The sequence below is a fragment of the Petromyzon marinus genome, chromosome 3 (genome assembly GCF_048934315.1).
Source record: "Petromyzon marinus isolate PM22_M1 ecotype Great Lakes invasive population chromosome 3, UKy_Petmar_22M1.pri1.0, whole genome shotgun sequence".
NCBI lineage: Eukaryota > Metazoa > Chordata > Hyperoartia > Petromyzontiformes > Petromyzontidae > Petromyzon > Petromyzon marinus.
The window spans coordinates 16,695,627-16,715,985 of NC_133669.1; the positions used below are offsets into that span (position 1 = coordinate 16,695,627).

Below are 20,359 nucleotides of genomic sequence, written 5' to 3' on the forward strand. Positions count from 1 at the left end.
AACCCAAAAAAACACTCAACACATTTGTCAATAACACTGTGGCCTTAAAAGAAAATCAATATATAGGCGACGTTTCGGGCTACGGTGCTTATTCTTAGAGCAAATACTAGCAAGACTCAACCTCGGCCACGTGGCCTAACCCAAAAAGAAATATGAATATTTGTATTGGGTACAATAACCTACGTTTTAAGTTAACAGACTCAACCTACTTAACTCGTGAGATTTGAGATTGGTGACTTTGTCATACGTTATACCTTAATGAATAAACACATATACTCTTCCAGATCAAATATTTACACTGCATTTAAAATACCGTACAGTATAATGATTGAGACTAACGTGGCATGGGAGGCCTTTACCCAGTCAGCAGTGGATTGATAAATGACAGAATAAAGTGATTAAATGGATTTTGAAATACGAACTTTTATTTTCTATTCGTACAACTGGCTAATTTGTCATATTTCTATTTTGAAACCCAGTGTATTCAGGACAACGATTGGACATTGCTCCTTTAGGGAGGATGCGATGACTCAAGGTATAGTTTGTCTGTCAGGGGTAACACTCGACTCATCAGTCCATCTCTTTTAAACATGAGCCATTCTATTTAGAGCTATATTAGGCGTTAACAATCGATTACTCTCATAATACATCTGTTGACTGACACGACTCCGTCATAGATTAATTGTGTTAGGAGCTGTCAGAGGTTAACAATTCGATTAACTAAATTTCTCTCAATCCACGTAACACTTGCTTGAAATCACCGAATTAATCACTCATCGATTACAACTAATTTAGGGAGTAGCATTTGCTTCACACTGTCAAGGAGAGAACACTCGATTATTATACAGTGAGGGAAAAACGTATTTGATCCCCTGCTGATTTTGTACGTTTGCCCACTGACAAAGAAATTATCAGTCTATAATTTTAATGGTAGGTTTATTTGAACAGTGAGAGACAGAATAATAACAAAATCCAGAAAAACGCATGTCAAAAATGTTATAAATTGATTTGCATTTTAATGAGGGAAATAAGTATTTGACCCCTCTGCGAAACATGACTTAGTACTTGGTGGCAAAACCTTTATTGGCAATCACAGAGGTCAGACGTTTCTTGTAGTTGGCCACCAGGTTTGCACACATCTCAGGAGGGATCTTGTCCCACTCCTCTTTGCAGATCTTCTCCAAGTCATTATGGTTTCGAGGCTGACGTTTGGAAACTCGAACCTTCAGCTCCCTCCACAGATTTTCTATGGGATTAAGGTTTGGAGACTGGCTAGGCCACTCCAGGACCTTAATGTGCTTCTTCTTGAGTCACTCCTTTGGTGCCTTGGCCGTGTGTTTTGGGTCATTGTCATGCTGGAATACCCATCCACGACCCATTTTCAATACCTTGGCTGAGGGAAGGAGGTTCTCACCCAAGATTTGACGGTACATGGCCCCGTCCATCGTCCATTTGATGCAGTGAAGTTGTCCTGTCCCCTTAGCAGAAAAAACACCCCCAAAACATGTTTCCACCTCCATGTTTGACGGTGGGGATGGTGTTCTTGGGGTCATAGGCAGCATTCCTCCTCTTCCAAACACGGCGAGTTGAGTTGATGCCAAAGAGCTCCATTTTGGTCTCATCTGACCACAACACTTTCACCCAGTTGTCCTCTGAATCATTCAGATGTTCATAGGCAAACTTCAAACGGGCATGTATATGTGCTTTCTTGAGCAGGGAGACCTTGCGGGCGCTGCAGGATTTCAGTCCTTCACGGCGTAGTGTGTTACCAATTGTTTTCTTGGTGACTATGGTCCCAGCTGTCTTGAGATCATTGGCCTGATCATCCCGTGTAGTTCTGGGCTGATTCTTCACCGTTCTCATGATCATTGCAACCCCACGAGGTGAGATCTTGCATGGAGCCCCAGGCCGAGGGAGATTGACAGTTCTTTTGTGTTTCTTCCATTTGCGAATAATCGCACCAACTGTTGTCACCTTCTCACCAAGCTGCTTGGCAATGGTCTTGTAGCCCATTCCAGCCTTGTGTAGGTCTACAATCTTGTCCCTGACATCCTTGGAGAGCTCTTTGGTCTTGGCCATGGTGGAGAGTTTGGAATCTGATTGATTGCGTCTGTGGACAGGTGTCTTTTATACAGGTAACAAGCTGCGATTAGGAGCACTCCCTTTAAGAGTGTGCTCCTAATCTCAGCTCGTTACCTGTATAAAAGACACCTGGGAGCCAGAAATCTTTCTGATTGAGAGGGGGTCAAATACTTATTTCCCTCATTAAAATGCAAATCAATTTATAACATTTTTGACATGCGTTTTTCTGGATTTTTTTTGTTATTATTCTGTCTCTCACTGTTCAAATAAACCTACCATTAACATTATAGACTGATCATTTCTTTGTCAGTGGGCAAACGTACAAAATCAGCAGGGGATCAAATACTTTTTTTTCCCTCACTGTACCTCTTTAAAATTACGTACATCCGATTAATCGATAACAGCTCCATTAATATAGATCTGTCGCCAATGCAACTGGCTGATCAGGCCCTCGAATGACAAATTAATCGAATTGTTATTGATTACTGAAATATCCTGAATTAATCGAGCTCATAACTCGACTAAACGAACTATAATCAAGCTAATCACTCGACTAATCGAGCTAATATATTATAATAATCGAGATATTATCAAGCTAATAACTCTACAACTCCAGTCTTCACAACGTTAATAACGCGACTAATCGAGCTATAATCAAGCTAATAACTCGACTAATCGAGCCCCAAACGAATCAATCGTAAATCACAGCGCGCGATTCTGCGCGCATGCGCATCGGCCGCCGCTCGAGACGTCAGCGGGGCGGGGCCATCACAAAGGGCGGGGGGGGTGGGGCTCGGCGAGGTGGGGGTAGGGGGTGAGAGGCGTGGGAGGGGGGCGGGGCGGTGTTTTTAGATTTCCCACAACAGGCGCGCGCTCGCCAACTCCTTGGAGTCTCCCTTCGCGCCTCACCATTGGCCCGTAGGCGTGGCTGGACGCGAAACCACGCCCTGGGGCGCCTTAGCGCCCTGCTCGCGATTGGCCTGAAGGCGCCGGGGGAGTGGGGGAGGGGCACGCGAGGGCCAATCGCGCGGCGCGACACGGGTGGAGGGGGCGGTCGCGCGTACGAGTGGGGAATGTGAAGCCGCCTCCCTCTAGCGGCCATTTTAGCGCCGCCCGGTTCGCGGCGGTGAGAGCGGCGCCGCCCGTCTTTCTCGTCTCTCGCCTGCTCCTCTCGCTTCCTCCTCCTCACTTCCTCCCCGTGTTCCACGCTTCGCCTCCTCGTTCGGCGTGTTTTGTTTGTTGCTGCTGTTGTCGTCGTTCGCAGCATTCCCCCCCCTCCATCGCCGTCAATTCCCCCCCCTTCGTCGCGTTCGTCACCTCGTCGCAAGGCAGTTCATTTTGCCGCCACCCCCCCACTCCTCCTCCTCCCGGCAGGCGTCGGCGGTCGCAAGGTTGGGGCCGCATTCACCCCCCCATGGGATAGGTGAGAGAGCGGGCACCCCGTGCCGTCGTCTGGTCTCACTCTTCGCCGTGCTGACCGCTTCAGTTTGTTTACCAAGCGTGGATTCTGTTGGGTTCGATCCGTTTTGGCCTGAAATTGGTTCGTCGTTGAGGTCACTTGTTGGTTTGTCGGGGGCGCTATTATTTTGGTCGGAGAGCCCGCTCCCTGCCAAGGGCCAGATAACTACCGTGGCGTGATTTGCATCGGCCCACGTTTTCATTTGGACGGTGTCTCAAAAGCCTAACGGCGTGGGAACGTCGGCTGGCTGACGCCACCGTTGTTACCAATGCTGTCGTCTCTCCATCAGCCCAGCTGCTGGACGTGCGGGTGCATTTCTTACTGCATATACAGTACAGTACATCCTAATTGTTGCCGCTCGTTGCAAGTTACTGCTGCTTCTGTCATTGTTGTCCGCGTCTGTTGGTTCGGCGGCCACCGTTGCTGCTTCAGCAGTTGCTGCTACTGTTGCTATGAATCCTGCCCTGTGCTATTGACGTTTCCGTTGATGCTGCTATGACCGGTATCGTGTTGCTGCTGTTACCGCCGCTGTTACCGCTGCTGTTACCGCCGCTGTTACCGCTGCTGTTACAGCCTCTGTTACCGCTGCTGTTACAGCCTCTGTTACCGCTGCTGTTACAGCCTCTGTTACAGCTGCTGTTACAGCCTCTGTTACAGCTGCTGTTACAGCCTCTGTTACAGCTGCTGTTACAGCCTCTGTTACAGCTGCTGTTACAGCCTCTGTTACAGCTGCTGTTACAGCCTCTGTTACAGCTGCTGTTACAGCCTCTGTTACAGCTGCTGTTACCGCTGCTGTTGCTGCTGTTACCGCTGCTGTTTACAGCCGCTGTTACCGCCGCCGTTACCGCTGCTGTTACCGCTGTTACAGCTGTTACCGCTGCTGTTACAGCCTCTGTTGCTGCTGTTGCCCCTGTTAACGCTGCTGTTAGAGCCGCTGTTACAACAGCTGTTACAGCTGCTGTTACCGCTGCTGTTGCTACTCTTATAGTTGCCGTGTATCTTGCTCTTGCTGCTGATGCATCTGTTAAGAGCTGTGGCTGTTGCTCTACGCCTTGCTGATGTGCGACGACCCGTTGGCTTCTGCTGCTCGCGCTCCCGTTATTCTTGCTTGTGTCGCCGTTGATGCGAATGTTAATGCCGCCTTTGTTTATGTTGGTGCTAATGGACCTTATTCTGTAGCTATTGCTGCTTTTGCTGCTGTACCTAGCGTCTGTTTTGGCCGCTTTGCGTTGTAGCCTCCTGTTGAGTCTGCTGCTATTGTTGTTGTTGTGCTGCTGTAGTTTTTGATGCGCTGCTATGGCCGTCAACTGTTGCTGTCGAGACGAGAGACATCCCCATGAGGCGTATATGAAACCCATTGAAGTGCACTAGTTGCTTTGCTGGTCTCGAGGTCACGTCGCTTGTGTGACGACGGTGTATGCGGCGTTTGCCACTCGGCTCGCTCATCCGTCAGCCAGACAGTTAATGTGGCTTACAGTGGACAATGACCCGAATTCCAGCAATCGTAATAAACTAATAACCATGGTTAACATTGTATCCATACAGCAGGGTTAACGGGCTTCGTTGTTAAGTTGTAGTAATAGCCTCAAATCGGTTAATAGTTGGAACTTTACACGCGGGTATAATGAACTTTGAACTTCTTTTCGCACCCGACGGAGCCAACCGTGCTAATCGGAGGCGCGGATGTATGGTGTGATGTATGTACTGTATTGGTAAAAGCATTTTGCCTATGGGCAGCTCACGTTGAATTCGCCCAATCTCGTCAGATCTCGGAAGTTAAGCGGGATTTGAGTCCGGAGGGCGCAGGGGTGTCTAATCCATTATGCAGCACACACAAGTTGACCTAGGGCTGGAGTGGCAACGTTGTTGGTCAGTTGAGGGTAGTTCATCCAAAATCCATTGTTGTGCAACCCGTTGTGTGCAACCCACACTGACTAGCGTGATTAAGTTTGGCGATGCAGTTTACGGCCGCGGATGCGTTCCTGAAATTCGCGGCGACGAATATCGAAACGACGTAAATAAAAAAAATAAACGAATGACAGGGCAGGATACTAGATGATACCGTAAGCGACGCAGGTGTGGGGTTGAGGCGACGCAAATCTGGTAGCGATGTTCATCAAGTGATGTAGTTGTGAAACGACGTAAATCGGGGCATTACTGTACCTAGGTAACCCTCGTGCCCCGTGGAGGCTTGGGCAGGCCCTTATTTAGCAGTACATTGCCAAAAGGGGGCTTGCGCCTGTTAACACGCGTTGTGACTTAACCATTGGTGGGTGCTGCTTTTCCGCTGTGGCCAGTGACCATCCCGGCCTGGGTAACTCTTCGAGATCCGACATCTTTGGAAAACTTACAGGAGGAGGGAACATTTTTGGTAATTGTAGAGTTCCGTGTTTGTTTACATTTTAACTGCAATGTAAACATCTGCGGTAGAGCAAGAATCGAGGACGGTAGATGTCGCCAAAGAAGAGTCATGATAAGAGAAGTGCATGGAGGGAAAATCCGATCAGTTGACACCATGCAACATGGAACTATTGGCTTCGAGTTTGTAAATCTGTACTCTGGCAGGGAACAAAGACCAACGAGTGTGGTGAAGTATGGTCGAATAGCCCTAATGACCCTCACAGCTTGCCTTCATCTAGCAGTACTTTCGTATTAATAGTAATGTAATGCTTTTTAGTGGACCAAGTGATTGGCTTTGGAAGCAGGAAGATAGCCTGTAACATATATTCTGCTTTTAAACCTGATCCTAAGTATGGTGCAGTGCTTGCTTTGCGGGGGATGTTTGTAAAATAAATGTAAACGTAATTACGTAGACACGGTAATATGTTGTGTCCAGTGCTCGGGCACTTGGGAATTAATGTCATAGCCAGTGAGTGTCATCAGATGTTGAACATGTAGTAACCGCCACCGTACGGTATGCACACAATTTGTACAACCGCCACCGTACGGTATGCACACAATTTGTACAAGTTTTTACACGATGTGTCTTAAGCACAGATTGAGCAATGTACAATGAAACCCATTGAAGACAGGAGTTGGCTTCATTGGTCATCTCATCATGATTTAAATTCACATCGCACATAGCTTGCACCATATCCTTATTCTGTTGACGGTGCATTTGTGTACCTTCTCATGCCACGTGCCTGAACATAATCCAACTTGTGTGTGGGAGTCATCGGCTATTCTCTTAAGTGGCCCTGGGTGGCAGTGCCTTTAGGCCTGTGCACCTGTTCCTGTTTTTGAGGACTCGAAATTACATTAAATTAAAATTGTGTCAAAATTGAATGATGATATTTGAGTTGACTCATGTTGACACCAGGTATATGTGTTCATTTTTGGATGCGTAACAACGTAAATGTGTGCATTAGAAATGGGAAGGACTGCTTGCTATATTACCTAATTTATAACAAATGTGACTTTGCGGAGTTGCGCACCTCCGATTAGCATGGTTCGCTACGTACGGTGTGAAGGATAAGTTCTACATTCATGCATACAAATGTATTGGTGCACCCGAATGAATTGACAAAGTAAAATCCAAGAAATGTCCGCCTTAGGTCATCTCCCTGGCCACCCATAATAATAAAAAATTAAGTTAAAAAGGACGTTTGCCAACTCTGGCACAGCATCATGGGACCACCTTTGCCAGTACCAAAATATGAGAATAGGTTTTCCCCTTTTTTCTTGCAACAAAATAGCTGTTAAGATGTTAGAACTCCAAACTGAAACCTTTTACAAGAAATCATGTCTGCATTACCCACAGTACTTGTGGTCAGACTGCAAAAAAAAACATACTCTGACAATATATGCGCATTGTTTTTGAAACCAGAAGACGCCAAAAGGTGTACGCCAAAAGGCGTCCTCTGGTCTAACACCGTTTTGAGCTGCCTGGTGTGGACCAATCAGTTTCAAAGACAATGCATATAGTATCAGTTTTTTTTGCATTCTGACCAAAAGTATTGTGGTTAATGCAGACATGATTCCTTGTAAAAGGTTTCAGTTTGCTGTTCTAACATCTTAACACCTGTTTTGTTTCCAGAAAAAATCGGGAACCTATTATCATATTCTGGCACAGCATTTACATTCTGGCAGAGAAGGGCATATCGGAAGTGGATGAATGATGCATCTCTTCATAAATTAATAGATCTCTAAACTAAAGATACTCGCTTGTGTTAGTCAGTGTTTTTAGATTTATACATGTTGTATGTAATGGGTTCAAGTCACCCCTGCAGCCCTTAGAGGGGCTATCATTCACTGCAGTGTTAGAAATAATGGTATTTGGCATCTAATTACAATGTTTTATCAAACAACCCTTGGAAGGCTGGTGAATTGGTCCACCCCTGATTATTAGACTGAAAGGGTTATAGGTTGTATACTTTTGTGGAATTCTTTATTGTTTTTACAGAGTAATTACAATGTAATAATCACAAACAGTCCGGTTCTGCTTGAAGGATCTCTTCGGCATATTCTTCTGCACGGCAAGTCAGTACCGCAGTTACAAATAAGGGTGATGTATATGTTAGAAGATTATTACTGAAACTGGGTACAGTAGGCCTTTGTCGTAACTCACATGCATCATGCCAGCAATGAGCTTGCCGTTTGGGAGCAACACCTGATGATAAATGCGGAGGAAACGGTAATTGCCGTCATACGGTGCGTGATGGTAGCAATGATTACTTCCCCCGGCCGTGAGCAGTGTTGCTCACGGCCGATTCCGGTTTATCAACCTAGGGTCCTCTGCATTGGACAAGCGGTAGCATCTTAACATGTTGATATCTACCTAACGTGTAGATTAGGACTAAACTTATCACAAAATCATCTTCTCATTCTTATTCTGGCGTCATCTGCTCATCTAATGAAGGAAGGTTCCCCCCTTAATGAACATGCATGTAACGCTCAAGGCATGCAACGATTCAGCACAGCGATTCCGTCCGTGATTCTTTGCACAATTAGGAGTTGTAATTTTATTGAACAGTCTGTGATTTTATTTATCCATTTCATTTTTGTTCCTCGTTTTTTTTTGTCTCAATTGCAAAGTTCTGTTCACGCCATTAGCCTAAATCTAACGGCATATTGTTAACTTAGCATTATACAATTAGGACTTCATCTCCTGGTCCTAGCATAATTCCCCTGATGTTATGCGCCGACTTTAATCTTTTTTACAAGTACAGTGTGGGGTGCTGGCCACCTATTTTGATGTCGCCATGCTTAGGAACCAAAATGGATTCGTTCACAAGACTTGGAGGTCTCGATGGAATGTTTGTCTGTTCAACTAAGTTTCACTTTGAATGTAACTTGTCTTCACGTAGTTGATTTTGTGAAAATAAACTTAGCCCAACTACAAATCTTTCTTGGCTCGTGGACTCGTGCCTAAGTTGTTGTCTGGCACGAGTTTTTAGCTTCGATAATGAGACAAAGGACTTTAAAATCGCTGTCATATGCTCTATGTTGACGTCACTGCAGTGATGTTATATAAAGTATAAGGGATTGACACCACCGCGGTGCCCTGACTGATTTTAAAAGTATTATCTTTCTCATTAACGAGGCTTTTAAGTGTCTTAACAGCCCAGAACGCACATCTTAGGCGTGTAACTGTACAAGAGCCGTTTTTGACCTGAATTTTTCTTTTAAACGGAGTCGGCTATTATTCAACAGTATTTTTTTCTCACGTCAGACAGCCGGCAACACGTCTCGACAGTGGGCATTTTCTACGTTGTACCACACTGCAGACTATAGCCCAAGTGTCCTTTCGTCACGTTGTAAGCTTGGCTATAATTTCCCTAAAATTGCCGCTGGTAATTACATGCGCTTGGGTTTAGGGCCTCTAATGTATATCCGCACCGTGCATCGTTATTAAAAACAAGGATAATTGTTACACGCGAGCTGTAAATGTTCCTTTTTGAAGAAGTTTATTTTCCTACACTTAACAATATCGCACCGTTTTTACGTCCAATACGTTTGTTTGCTTTTTCGTCATGTAAGCGGCCGTATTATGTGCAAAGGTCGAATTTGGTGACATGAATGCGTATATAAGTGCAAGTTAATGACTGACAGCAGCACATGCAAAAGACTGCGCTAGTCTCTGGAGAAACGCGGCGTATTGTGCATGTGCTGTTGCTCGGGTTCGCAGAGAGAATGTGTAAAAATGGTGTTGAGTCGTATACACCAGGCGGTGCGATTCGCACCCTGCCACCGCCCCACTATTTGAAGAAGTCACGTTTTGGGGTCACACGAATTTTTGTCTCCTTCGCGCTGCCTCCATAGTCGGTTTCTCTGCTCTTGTCACTAGTTTATCGTTACTGTCCCGACGAGCACAGACGGCTACGTATGGCGCGAAAGAAGTTGCATGCATGTGTACATACGTGTACGTCCCTTTTTGTGCGATCATATTCAATGTGCACCGTCTTTCTGTTGGATGTGTCCTGTCTTGCTCTGCCTTGTCCATTCAGACCGTGAGCCCAACGGAAACTTTTGCATAAATCTACACAATCTTGCTGTGCGCACAATTTTGCGCATTTACAGTATTAGTAGAGTAAAACTTGATTTTTTAAATCCACGAATCGTTAGAATCCTGGTATACACAGTACTTTAGGTATACAGTCGACCTTGATCTAACAGGTTGTTCCCATTAGCAGAAACCATAATGTAATGGTCTGCCTATACGTTGTGCAATGGAGGAGAGCACTATAGTGTACGTTTACCGAACTATTTTGTACATGTACAGCTCTTTGTTTATGGTCAAATAACCCTCGTGACTTATGAAGGTTTAAGGGGGTTATTTGACCATACTGCACCGTGCTGGTCAGTGCAGTTTGGTAATCGCCTAGAGCATGGTTGTGCAAGCATGTGTGGTGGTTGACGATCGGAGCACTATCCAGGCTCGTTCTGTTGAGATTTTGTGCATTCTGGGTGGTTTTGCCAGATGCATTGTATGTATACAGTATTATATTTGTTTTTAAATGAGCAGTGTGTAATGGGTATTTTAAAACAGTCTTGGGCTCACTCAAGCAATTGAGCAGTTGTCATCTTTATTAGCGACTAGGCCAGTGGTGTAATTTCCATGTTCTTATGGAGATGGCCATTGTCAACTGCACGAACTTTGCTGGAGCTTTGCACTTTTAAATCTAAATTGAAAACTCATTTTTTTTTAGAACTGCTTTTTGTGTTTAGTCTGTCATTCTCCCACACACCCGATTAGCACGGTTGACTACTTATGGTGCGAAAGATGTTCTACATACATACAAGCACTGTTGAAACATTTTTTATAGGGTCCAGAGGTGATGGGCTAAGTGTATCCCCGAATCTGGGTTTGAACTCGTGACGTCGATGTTGGGTCACGGCGATCCATCCACGTTCACGCGAGTAATTGTGCAATGGTGTTTTATATTGCCACATTGATGCAAATGGCGTAAAACATTAACACATAGATAGCTGTCTATAATTTACCATTGGTTTTAGTCTCGCACTGTACCGCCACCTTAAGGCGGGTCTGCCATTGCATTGATCATCTGGTTAAAATCAACAGTGAAGATGCTACAATTTGAAAACCCCACCCACGAGTACAATAATCTTAAATGGTTTGTGAGATGTTCAATGCCTGATGAACCTTGCCTGTTTTGTCATTTTCATCGTGGTGGGGTTTTTTCTACCTGAATGGGTCTCTTGACTTTCCACTTATTTAGTTTTTTTGGTCAGAAAACCAAAAACAGTTCTCTTATTTCCATAACATGTACACTTTGTGCACGCTCCTTCATTTAAAACGTCATTCCCAGGCATGTAGTTTTGCACATAGCTCCTCCTTTGAAGTTTGCCCACTTACGTTTATTTTCAGTGTGAAATATGCCCTACATTTTGTTCCGCGGGAAATACTGCTCTCTCATGGAAGTTGGGTCATTGTTTAAGAGATGTTGTTAGGTTTTCTTTTTCGGTGTCTTCCTCAGCTGTATTGATTCATTTCTTAAGATCGATTCTTACGCTCTCGATGCATGCACGGAAGTGTGCATATGAAGATTTTTTTAAGTTCATGTTCTGTGTAGCTCTACATTAAATGTATTCATGCCACTGTTTCTACATGCGCCACAAGGTTATCATAAAAATTGGTTCAAAGTGAGTCATAATCCTGAATTGCAACAATGGAATTATGAAGGGCATGAATCCATATTCTTAATTTACTCTTGTTGTTTATGTCCTCAACAATTGCTTATCACTTGATTGTGCTTATCAAGTTTTTTTTAGCTCAGAGACATGAAATGTTGAATCGTTACGGAGTAACCCTTTACCTTATCCTTGATAACAAACTGTTTATTCGTGAGTTCCTCAGACAATCGTTTGGTTTAATATTTCTTGTTGGCCCTTATTTTTTATATTTACCTATTTTAAATTGTAGACTGCTTCATTTGAAACACACATGCCCTTTTTTTGTAGCATCGCGTGCAACATATACATTTCCATTCAATTAATTAGTTAACTATGTAGTCACATGATTTTTGCAAATAATGCTTGACCTTCGTATTCATTACGCATTACGGTTCACAGCCCCGAGGTGGAGCAAAATAACTGACTGCCATTAATACGTTGGCTGCGCGGATGTTTTGTGGACGAGCGAGTGTTTCATGTGCGTAGGATTGTGTTTTAAGGGATTGGTTGTTTTCTGCAATTCTGTGGTTTAGTGTAAAGGCCTCCAAATCCATCTTGTCGTTTTTTTCTCCCATCCTAAGGATAGTGGGCACGGAGTGAATGGCTGGTTATCAAGCACAGACGGACTTGGAATATTATTGTTACAAAGGAAGTGGAACAAACGTTGAGAACAGCACAAAGTAACTGGAAAAGATGCAATGCGATATAACCAAAACGAAACTACAAAAAGCACAGACTTACTAGTCACAGATTTTCAGTTAAGTAATTGGGTTTTAATATAGCGTATTGCTAACCCTAACAGTTTGTTGGAAATGTTACTCATTTGTGCTCTTAAGTCGAGGGAGGAACTTGTATTGAGAAGATCATGAAAGGGGTGCTTTGTGAGGCCTTTATCGTTCGGCGGATGTTTACAGCACGATGCATTTGAGCAATATTGTGTTTCCAATATGATCCACTTGTTACATTGAAAGTATGCTTTTGCTGGTTATATCAATAAGGGTTGTTTGAAACTAACCTAGTGGCCAGCTGAACACATCTGGAATGCACATAATTACGGGTAATTGAGTTTAGTTGGTAATTGTATGTGTCCAGTCTGTTTTCGTATAATGCAATAGTTGCGCATTATGGAAAAATCGCGTTATTATGAATGATATATAATATAGGGTAAAGCACAGTCCACAATAACATGTGAGATGCGTATGCAGGCTGAACAAAGGCCGAGGTGCGTGGTTAGCATCTATTCCAGCAGCATCCCTCCTTTTGTGATGTTTACGGCAAGGCAGCCGTACAACTGCTTATTCCTACTCGCGCGATGTAGTTCTCTTCACTCAATCGCGTTATATCATTCGCATCCACGTTATAAAAACGCGTTCCCTCCATACATTCATCGCGTTATATCCAATTAGCGTTATATATCCAATTCACGTTAAGAAAACACGCGTTATAGGAGAACAGACTGTACATGCAAAGTTGACCCATTTTAGCCCAAGTATATTTAAAAATGTATATGCTGAAACATTTTCATTGTTTAGTGTAAACTGCCAATCCAAGGAAAAGCCCTATGCAAATAATGCTCAGATTAATTTTATCTTCCATTCTTGATTGCATAAATACCTGTCATGTGGCAATGAGAGAGTGCATTGGTTATTTAAGTTTGTATTGGAAAATATTTAGCATTAAATGGAAATTAACAAGGATATTGAGTTCCAAGGGAGGAAAGATTCCCAGCACCACTTTACATATGTTGATTTTTCTGATTGCTCTGGTGAGTCCTGCTTTGGTACTGTGCCATACAAGCCAGGTTTTGACAGATTTATTAGTGGCCAAACCTGAACTGTGAAATCAAGTTTATCCTATACAATTAGTTTTATTTTCCCCAACCCCAGAATATATGTTTCTGGTAGTTCCGTATTGGTTTAGTCATCCAGTAAAAAGAGCTAAGCAGACAGACAGTGCAGTGGTGTGCATGCTGCATGGGATAGTGAGTGATCCATAGTGTATTGATTGGGACTATATATCACTTCAGGTCTATAGTCAGTGGAGTGGTGCATTGGCTAGGCATTTGTGAAGGTCATGAATGTCTTTTTAAAAGTGGTTTTAATATTGTTAACTTGCAGCAACCCACCTTGGGGACAGAAGCCAATCACTAGCAATGAACATTTGGGTGTTTGTGAATTCAGATCGTCAGCAATACCCAGGAAAACTTAGAAGTATACACCTGATTTTATTTCATTTATGTGAATTGGCCAATCAATGTTTATTCTTCTATAATGAATATTTGGGGATGTCCAAATGTATCACCACTCGTTATTTATTTGTAATTTAGTAACTTGAGACATTTTAAATATGCTGAGTTAATGTTATGTTTGTTTTGCAATTTAATTAATGACCTTTTAAAAGTCTTACCACTGTACATTCAGCCTGCACCAGAAATAAACTTGCACTCTATCCAAATTTCATTTAATTACTTTGTTTGGCAAACACATGTGACTGTTGTAGCAACACTGTTTTCCTCTGTAGAATGGTCTGTGTGTTTTGTCCATAAGTTTGGTAATTGAAAATGTTTTATGCTTCATGTGAAAATATATTTTTTACTTAATTTATGCCTGGGCTCATGGCAACTGTTTCAACAAAGTAATGTAGGAATTCAAAATAAATCCTTAATTGAATAAAGCATTGGTGGTTTTTTAAATACATTTTAATTTGAATCTGAAATTACCCATCTCTGTAAAGCAAGGTGTTGTCTAACTAATTGTCTCGATTTTCAACTGCCACAGCAAAATTAATTGCTTTTTGGGGTTTGACGTGTACCTGCCATTGTGTGCAATATTGTATTTTTTAACCATGGAAATGATCCTTAACTTCAATGTAGGTATTGTGTACTGATCTTCTACCATGCAGTAGGTAAATAGACTTGGTTTTCACATCGTTTCAGTAATGCAAATTATGGTACTTACCGTATGGAATAATGCTTACAGAAATTAGGGTTTTGTGTGGTGTCCATAAAAATTGTTTCGTGAGATTGGTTGAAAGAAAAAACAAGTAATCAAAGTCTCACCTTTTAAGAATCTTGACTTGAAGTTTTCGTGATTGCAAGAATCTGTTTGAAGGCATACGAAATGAGCACAATTCAGAACTTGGGGTCTTGCCATAGGTCCAAGCATTGTGTACATAGCAGAAGCTCCCTCCTTGGTAACGGGGTTTTTATATCTGAAACAGGAGCGTGCGTGTAATCACGATAAAACCTGTTGCTGCCATGCGCTGCCCTTCTTACTGGGAGACTCAATAATCTGTCTCCAAACATTGGCATGTAGAATGCACACAGTGCCCTTTTTATAAGCAAACAAGGAAGGAAACACTATTTTTGTTAATCTTGGTAATTGCGAGCAATGCTCCTATTTGGCAGGTTTGGACTGTGCCGCTGACGTGCGACAGCCTGTTTGTAAATGATGTCCGAGGCTCTCGTGCACTTCCCAGCTGTCTGTACCAAAGGAAGGCAAAATAATCATGCCGCCCTCCTTCCACCCACAACTCGATGAATTGTCACACATCAGGGTTATGACTTGATTCAGAAAAAATCCATTCTCTTTCGTGTTGTTTGTACTGTCATTTTTACTTTATTGCGTGTTGGTTATGAAACAAATACATGGTTACAAGACTCGATAAATGTGCACATGGCGGAGCTTCAATTGTGGAAATAAGAATACATTTAAATTGGTAAATCGTTGTCATGTTGCCCAGGTTGTGCATAGCCACATGATAGGCTATCCACAAGAGCAATAGTAGTGTAATCATTATATTCAGTAGACTTACCCGAAAGATGGTGGGGCAGTGCTACCTGAATTATTTTCAAATGAAGTTGAATGTGTCTCATGATATGATAGCATGAACATATTTGGAGGAATACATTTTATGGAAAGGAAAACAAACAATTGTACAATCGTTGTCTTTTCACATTTCAAACCTCACCCGCTGCATAAAACATACTGGATTTTGTAGCTGCTAGTTTAGTGAACCCAGCCTCATTGTACCAGTGCTTAACATCAACATGGTGACCTGGTGTTTTGCGGGCAGTCGATATTTACGATCAGTGTATTGCAATTTTTACGTTACATGTGTGTTTTTGTTGCCCATGACCGGGGAATTGCAGCTGAACGGCGTCAAGCTACGGTAAGCAATGGGTAACTAGTGCAGCTCGGTGCAGCGAAGCTGACCCACTTAGCATTGCGGGGAACAAAGCCCAGAAAAGACACTGTAACGATCTTGAAGACAAGGGCCCTGCCTTCATCAATGCTGCCTAATGGAGGAGGGGGGGGGGTGAGGCACTTGGAGCATTTTTAAGGCGTTTTGATCAGAGGGCATTCAACAAGTGGCCTTTTTTTTGTAAAGGTGTGACTACTGCAAAATAAGTAATCTTTTGGCTTGAACAGCATTAGTGAAGTGTATTTGACATTGTGTTTTTAGTTAAATGGTTAATAGCACATGACTAGCCTAACCAATAATCTTTATTTTTGAGAATTGTTTCCTTCTAATTTATTTATGTCTGTCATCACTACCTGTGCTCACTTACCTTATCACCCAAATCTTGCCTCAGATTTCCTCTGGCCATGCATGATATGCTTTGTATAGATGGTTATATCTCTTGATTAATGGTTGTTTGTTCCTTAATAGCGCCATTACCACAAGGATATTGCAAAAGTTTTGCAAGCCATTTTTTTTGTTTTCTTCAACATTGTGATATTGTGAGTTATAATTTGAAATTGTCAACACTCTGGTGAGCTGTGGTTTTTGTGACACTTTTTAACAGTTAATGGAAATGAAAACGTACTTATAATAGACATACACACAAACATCTCCACACTTATTAAACAATCGTCATGTGCAGTACACAATTTTAAGAAGACAAGACGAATATTTTGTTTCTAAATGAATGACGTGCATGAGGATGAATGTTTGCCTTTGCACAAATCAATATAGTGCATACTCTAAACAAAATATTAATAGTAACCCCACTCACTGCTTTTAGAACAGAACATTTCAGCATTTTTCATCATTGCCCACATGGAGGCATCCGCTTCCCGGGTATGAGCTGAAATGCTTCTATCCAGGTGGCGTTGTGGAAAGGTCAGGGGTTCAAATCTCGGTCTGGGTCAAGTTCGCCTGGCTTTCCGAGGGCATTGAAATTAGCGCCACTTCGTGTGAGGTCTTGACAAGAGACCGATCTTTGTGTTCGGGTGGTGTGTGTGTGAAATCTCTCTCCTCACCCCCTAGCTCCTGTCTGCCAATAGGTATGAGCACCACTTGTTTTGAGTGGCCACACCACCTGAACCTGTAATGTTGGCAACTAAAGGTTTCCTAACTGGAATGATTGTTCGTGTGTAGTTGTACTGTATGTATGTTGAACTTCTTTCGCACCGTACATAGCCTACCGTGCTTATCGGAGGTGCAGATTATGAATAGCGCTTGATTTTAAATGGCACAGAAGCAAACAATATGGAGACCTAACAGATGTTTCACTGCAAGATTGACGGACTAATGCTGTTCCAATTTTAGGCAGTGACACAAGGCCCCCCCCATTTCACGTTAAGTTTTTCTTATATTTTGATGTAGCCGAGGACACTGCCACTCATTCATGTAGTAGCTGTCGGCCCATGGCTTTATTACACTCGCACAGCTGCCACCCCTACATTCACCTCTTTGTTGGCTGCAGCCCCATTTTTGAAATGTGGTTTGGCACAATTACAATAAGCTCACGCACTCCCCATTGTATAAGACATTCAGCTCAATTGATGGTACCAAGGTCATACATGCGACTTTTCCGAGAAAGCAGCTTGGCAGTCAGGTGTTTAATGATTCATCATGTGAATTGATCCTTATGCTTAATATATACATGGATTGAACGATATATGTAAGAATCAATCATTTCCAATGAAAAAAAAAGCTCAAGCATCATCTGTACAGTCTTGGAACGAATGACAACTTTGTCTCCTCTCATCTGATTGTGTATAGACATAAATCTCCACACGTGGCCATTTGTGCCTATGACCAAATCACCTGGAATGCGCCAAATCTCTTCACATCGTTTCAGTAATGCAAATCATGGTACTTACCGTATGGAATAATGCTTACAGAAATTAGGGTTCTGTGTGGTGTGCATGAAAATTGTTTCGTGAGATTGGTTAAAAGAAAAAACAAGTAATCAAAGTTTCACCTTTTAAGAATCTTGACTTGAAGTTTTCGTGACTGCAAGAATCTGTTTGAAGGCATACGAAACGAGCACAATTCAGAACTCTTGGGATCTTGCCTTAGGTCCAAGCATTGTGTACATAGAAGAAGCTCCCTCCTTGGTAACGGGGTTTTTATATCTGAAACAGGAGCGTGCGTGTAATCACGATAAACCTGTTGCTGCCATGCGCTGCCCTTTTAACTGGGAGACTCAATAATCTGTCTCCAAACATTGGCATGTAGAATGCACACAGTGCCCTTTTTATAAGCAAACAAGGAAGGAAACACTATTTTTGTTAATCTTGGTAATTGCGAGCAATGCTCCTATTTGGCAGGTTTGGACTGTGCCGCTGACGTGCGACAGCCTGTTTGTAAATGATGTCCGAGGCTCTCGTGCACTTCCCAGCTGTCTGTACCAAAGGAAGGCAAAATAATCATGCCGCCCTCCTTCCACCCACAACTCGATGAATTGTCACATCAGGGTTATGACTTGATTCAGAAAAAATCCATTCTCTTACGTGTTGTTTGTACTGTCATTTTTACTTTATACATGGATTGAATGATATATGTAAGAATCAATCATTTCCAATGAAAAAAAAAGCTCAAGTATCTTTACAGTCTTGGAACTAATGACAACTTTGTCGCCTCTCATCTGATTGTGTATGGACATAAATCTCCACACGTGGCCATTTGTGCCTATGACCAAATCACCTGGAATGCGCCAAATCTCTTTAGATCTTGGAAGTTTTGCAGGTTTGAGTCTGGATAATGCTGGAATGGGTAACCACTTTGCATAACCTGACCTGGGCAGTGGGGCTGTGTGGTGGGCAGCAAAGGGCAGTGCAGTTAAATCCATTGTTGTGATGTTCTGATTTTTGACCAGTGTGGTTAAGTATGTTCATATAACCCCCACTACTCACATGGGGTCAGGAGGCCCTCATTTCAGCAGTGGATTAGCAAAAAGGCTGTACATTTACAGTGTACATCCATTTACATGGGTATGCATATACATAGCAGAAACATGCGTGCACGTGTTAAAGCACTGGCTGCTTAGAAATAAACATGTAATGGGATCTGAAGTTCACTCGCCTCAAATTAAGTGTGCATCACTTAAATGTTATCCTGGAACTGCAATAGTAAGAGTATTAAATCACCCGCAATGCAGTGTTTGCATATTTATATTAGTGCGCACTTAAATGGAATATATGACAAGTTTATCCGAATTCGTAAGAAGTTTCCATGAATAGCACACCGCACATTTGCAGCTCAGTTTCTTAAGGGGCAATTCTATGATTGTGTTACATTGGTGATGGCATCATTAAATGTCGTAATTTTTTTACGAAATCCAAGAAAGTGACATTGTAAATATCTTTGCCTTGGGCATAATATTACCTACAGAGATACCTTGGTTGCAATGTTGTTTAATCAAAAGAGTGGTACTTGGCATACACTTAAATGTGAAATACACGTCACCGCTTGTGTAAAGCCTGCAATCAAGTGGCATGCGCCAAATTTTTGCACAGGCCCCAGAACTATTATGCTCATCATCACCAGTTACACAGCTACTCTTTAACTGAGACGACCAGGATTCTGGTAGCATTTTGTAATATGCTGCCAAGACGTGTGCAGGACCAGGAGCCGTAATTATTCACACGTTTAGAAAATTAGCGGCACTTTTCCCTTGGGCGCCCTTTTGCGAGAAGCTCTAATGTTATGTGTTGTGACATTTCCAAGATGTCTTAATGGGGTCGCTTGCAGCTGTGTATTCATCCGCATCTTTCACACCAATTGTGTTTCTAAGCGTCTATAACCAAATCATTCAGAAATGCGTCCGATATCATTAGACATCGGAGGATAAGGGCGGTTGAGCATGCACGGTGTTTGGATGGGTGACCACCAAACACATACAGGTTGTCGTCGTGCTGCGGCACTACGTAGTGAACAGTGAAGCCAAATTCATCATTGCACGTGCAACCTGTGCTCCTCACCTTCACCAACCCCGCACTAACCAGCATGGCGAAGTACAATCGATTAATCTGCATAAGGCACACAAGCACATGGGGAGGCCCTTATTCCACAGTATATCGACAAAAGGGCTGCATGTGTGGACATATTCATGTGACAAGCTGTACATCACCGGTTTGTGTCGCTTTTTTCTGCTCCTCTCTTGCACAGGCCCAAAGGTAAAACCATGGGTTGTATGAAGAGCAAGCAAAAGCAGTCTCCACTGAGGAAGCACCAGGTGGATGAAAATGTCGGCAACTTGGGGCACTCGACCCCAACCAACCGCTACGAATCCGAGCCCAGGACGCAATCTGCTCAGCAACCGATGCGCATCACCAACGCCATTCCTGACTTCAACTTTGCGGGGTCCATGCTCTCACCATTTGGTGGAGCCAGCTCCATGAGTGTGTCTTCTCCACAGCGCACACATCTTACAGGTTGGTCACTGCGCACGTT

The 20,359-nt window shown here is 43.0% G+C and overlaps 1 protein-coding gene across 4 annotated transcripts in view; it reads left to right on the forward strand.

Annotated features, from left to right (window-relative positions):
- Positions 1–3,164: 3,164 nt before the first annotated feature.
- Positions 3,165–20,359, forward strand: part of LOC116955497 (tyrosine-protein kinase Yes-like) — a 45,270-nt gene continuing 28,075 nt past the window's right edge. For all 4 annotated transcript variants that reach the window (XM_032976629.2, XM_032976644.2, XM_032976652.2 and 1 more), the window contains exons 1-2: positions 3,165–3,505; positions 20,075–20,340. In XM_032976629.2, coding sequence (XP_032832520.1) covers positions 20,091–20,340 — 250 coding nt within the window. In that variant the 5' untranslated portion in view covers positions 3,165–3,505; positions 20,075–20,090. The remainder of the gene's footprint in view (positions 3,506–20,074; positions 20,341–20,359) is intronic.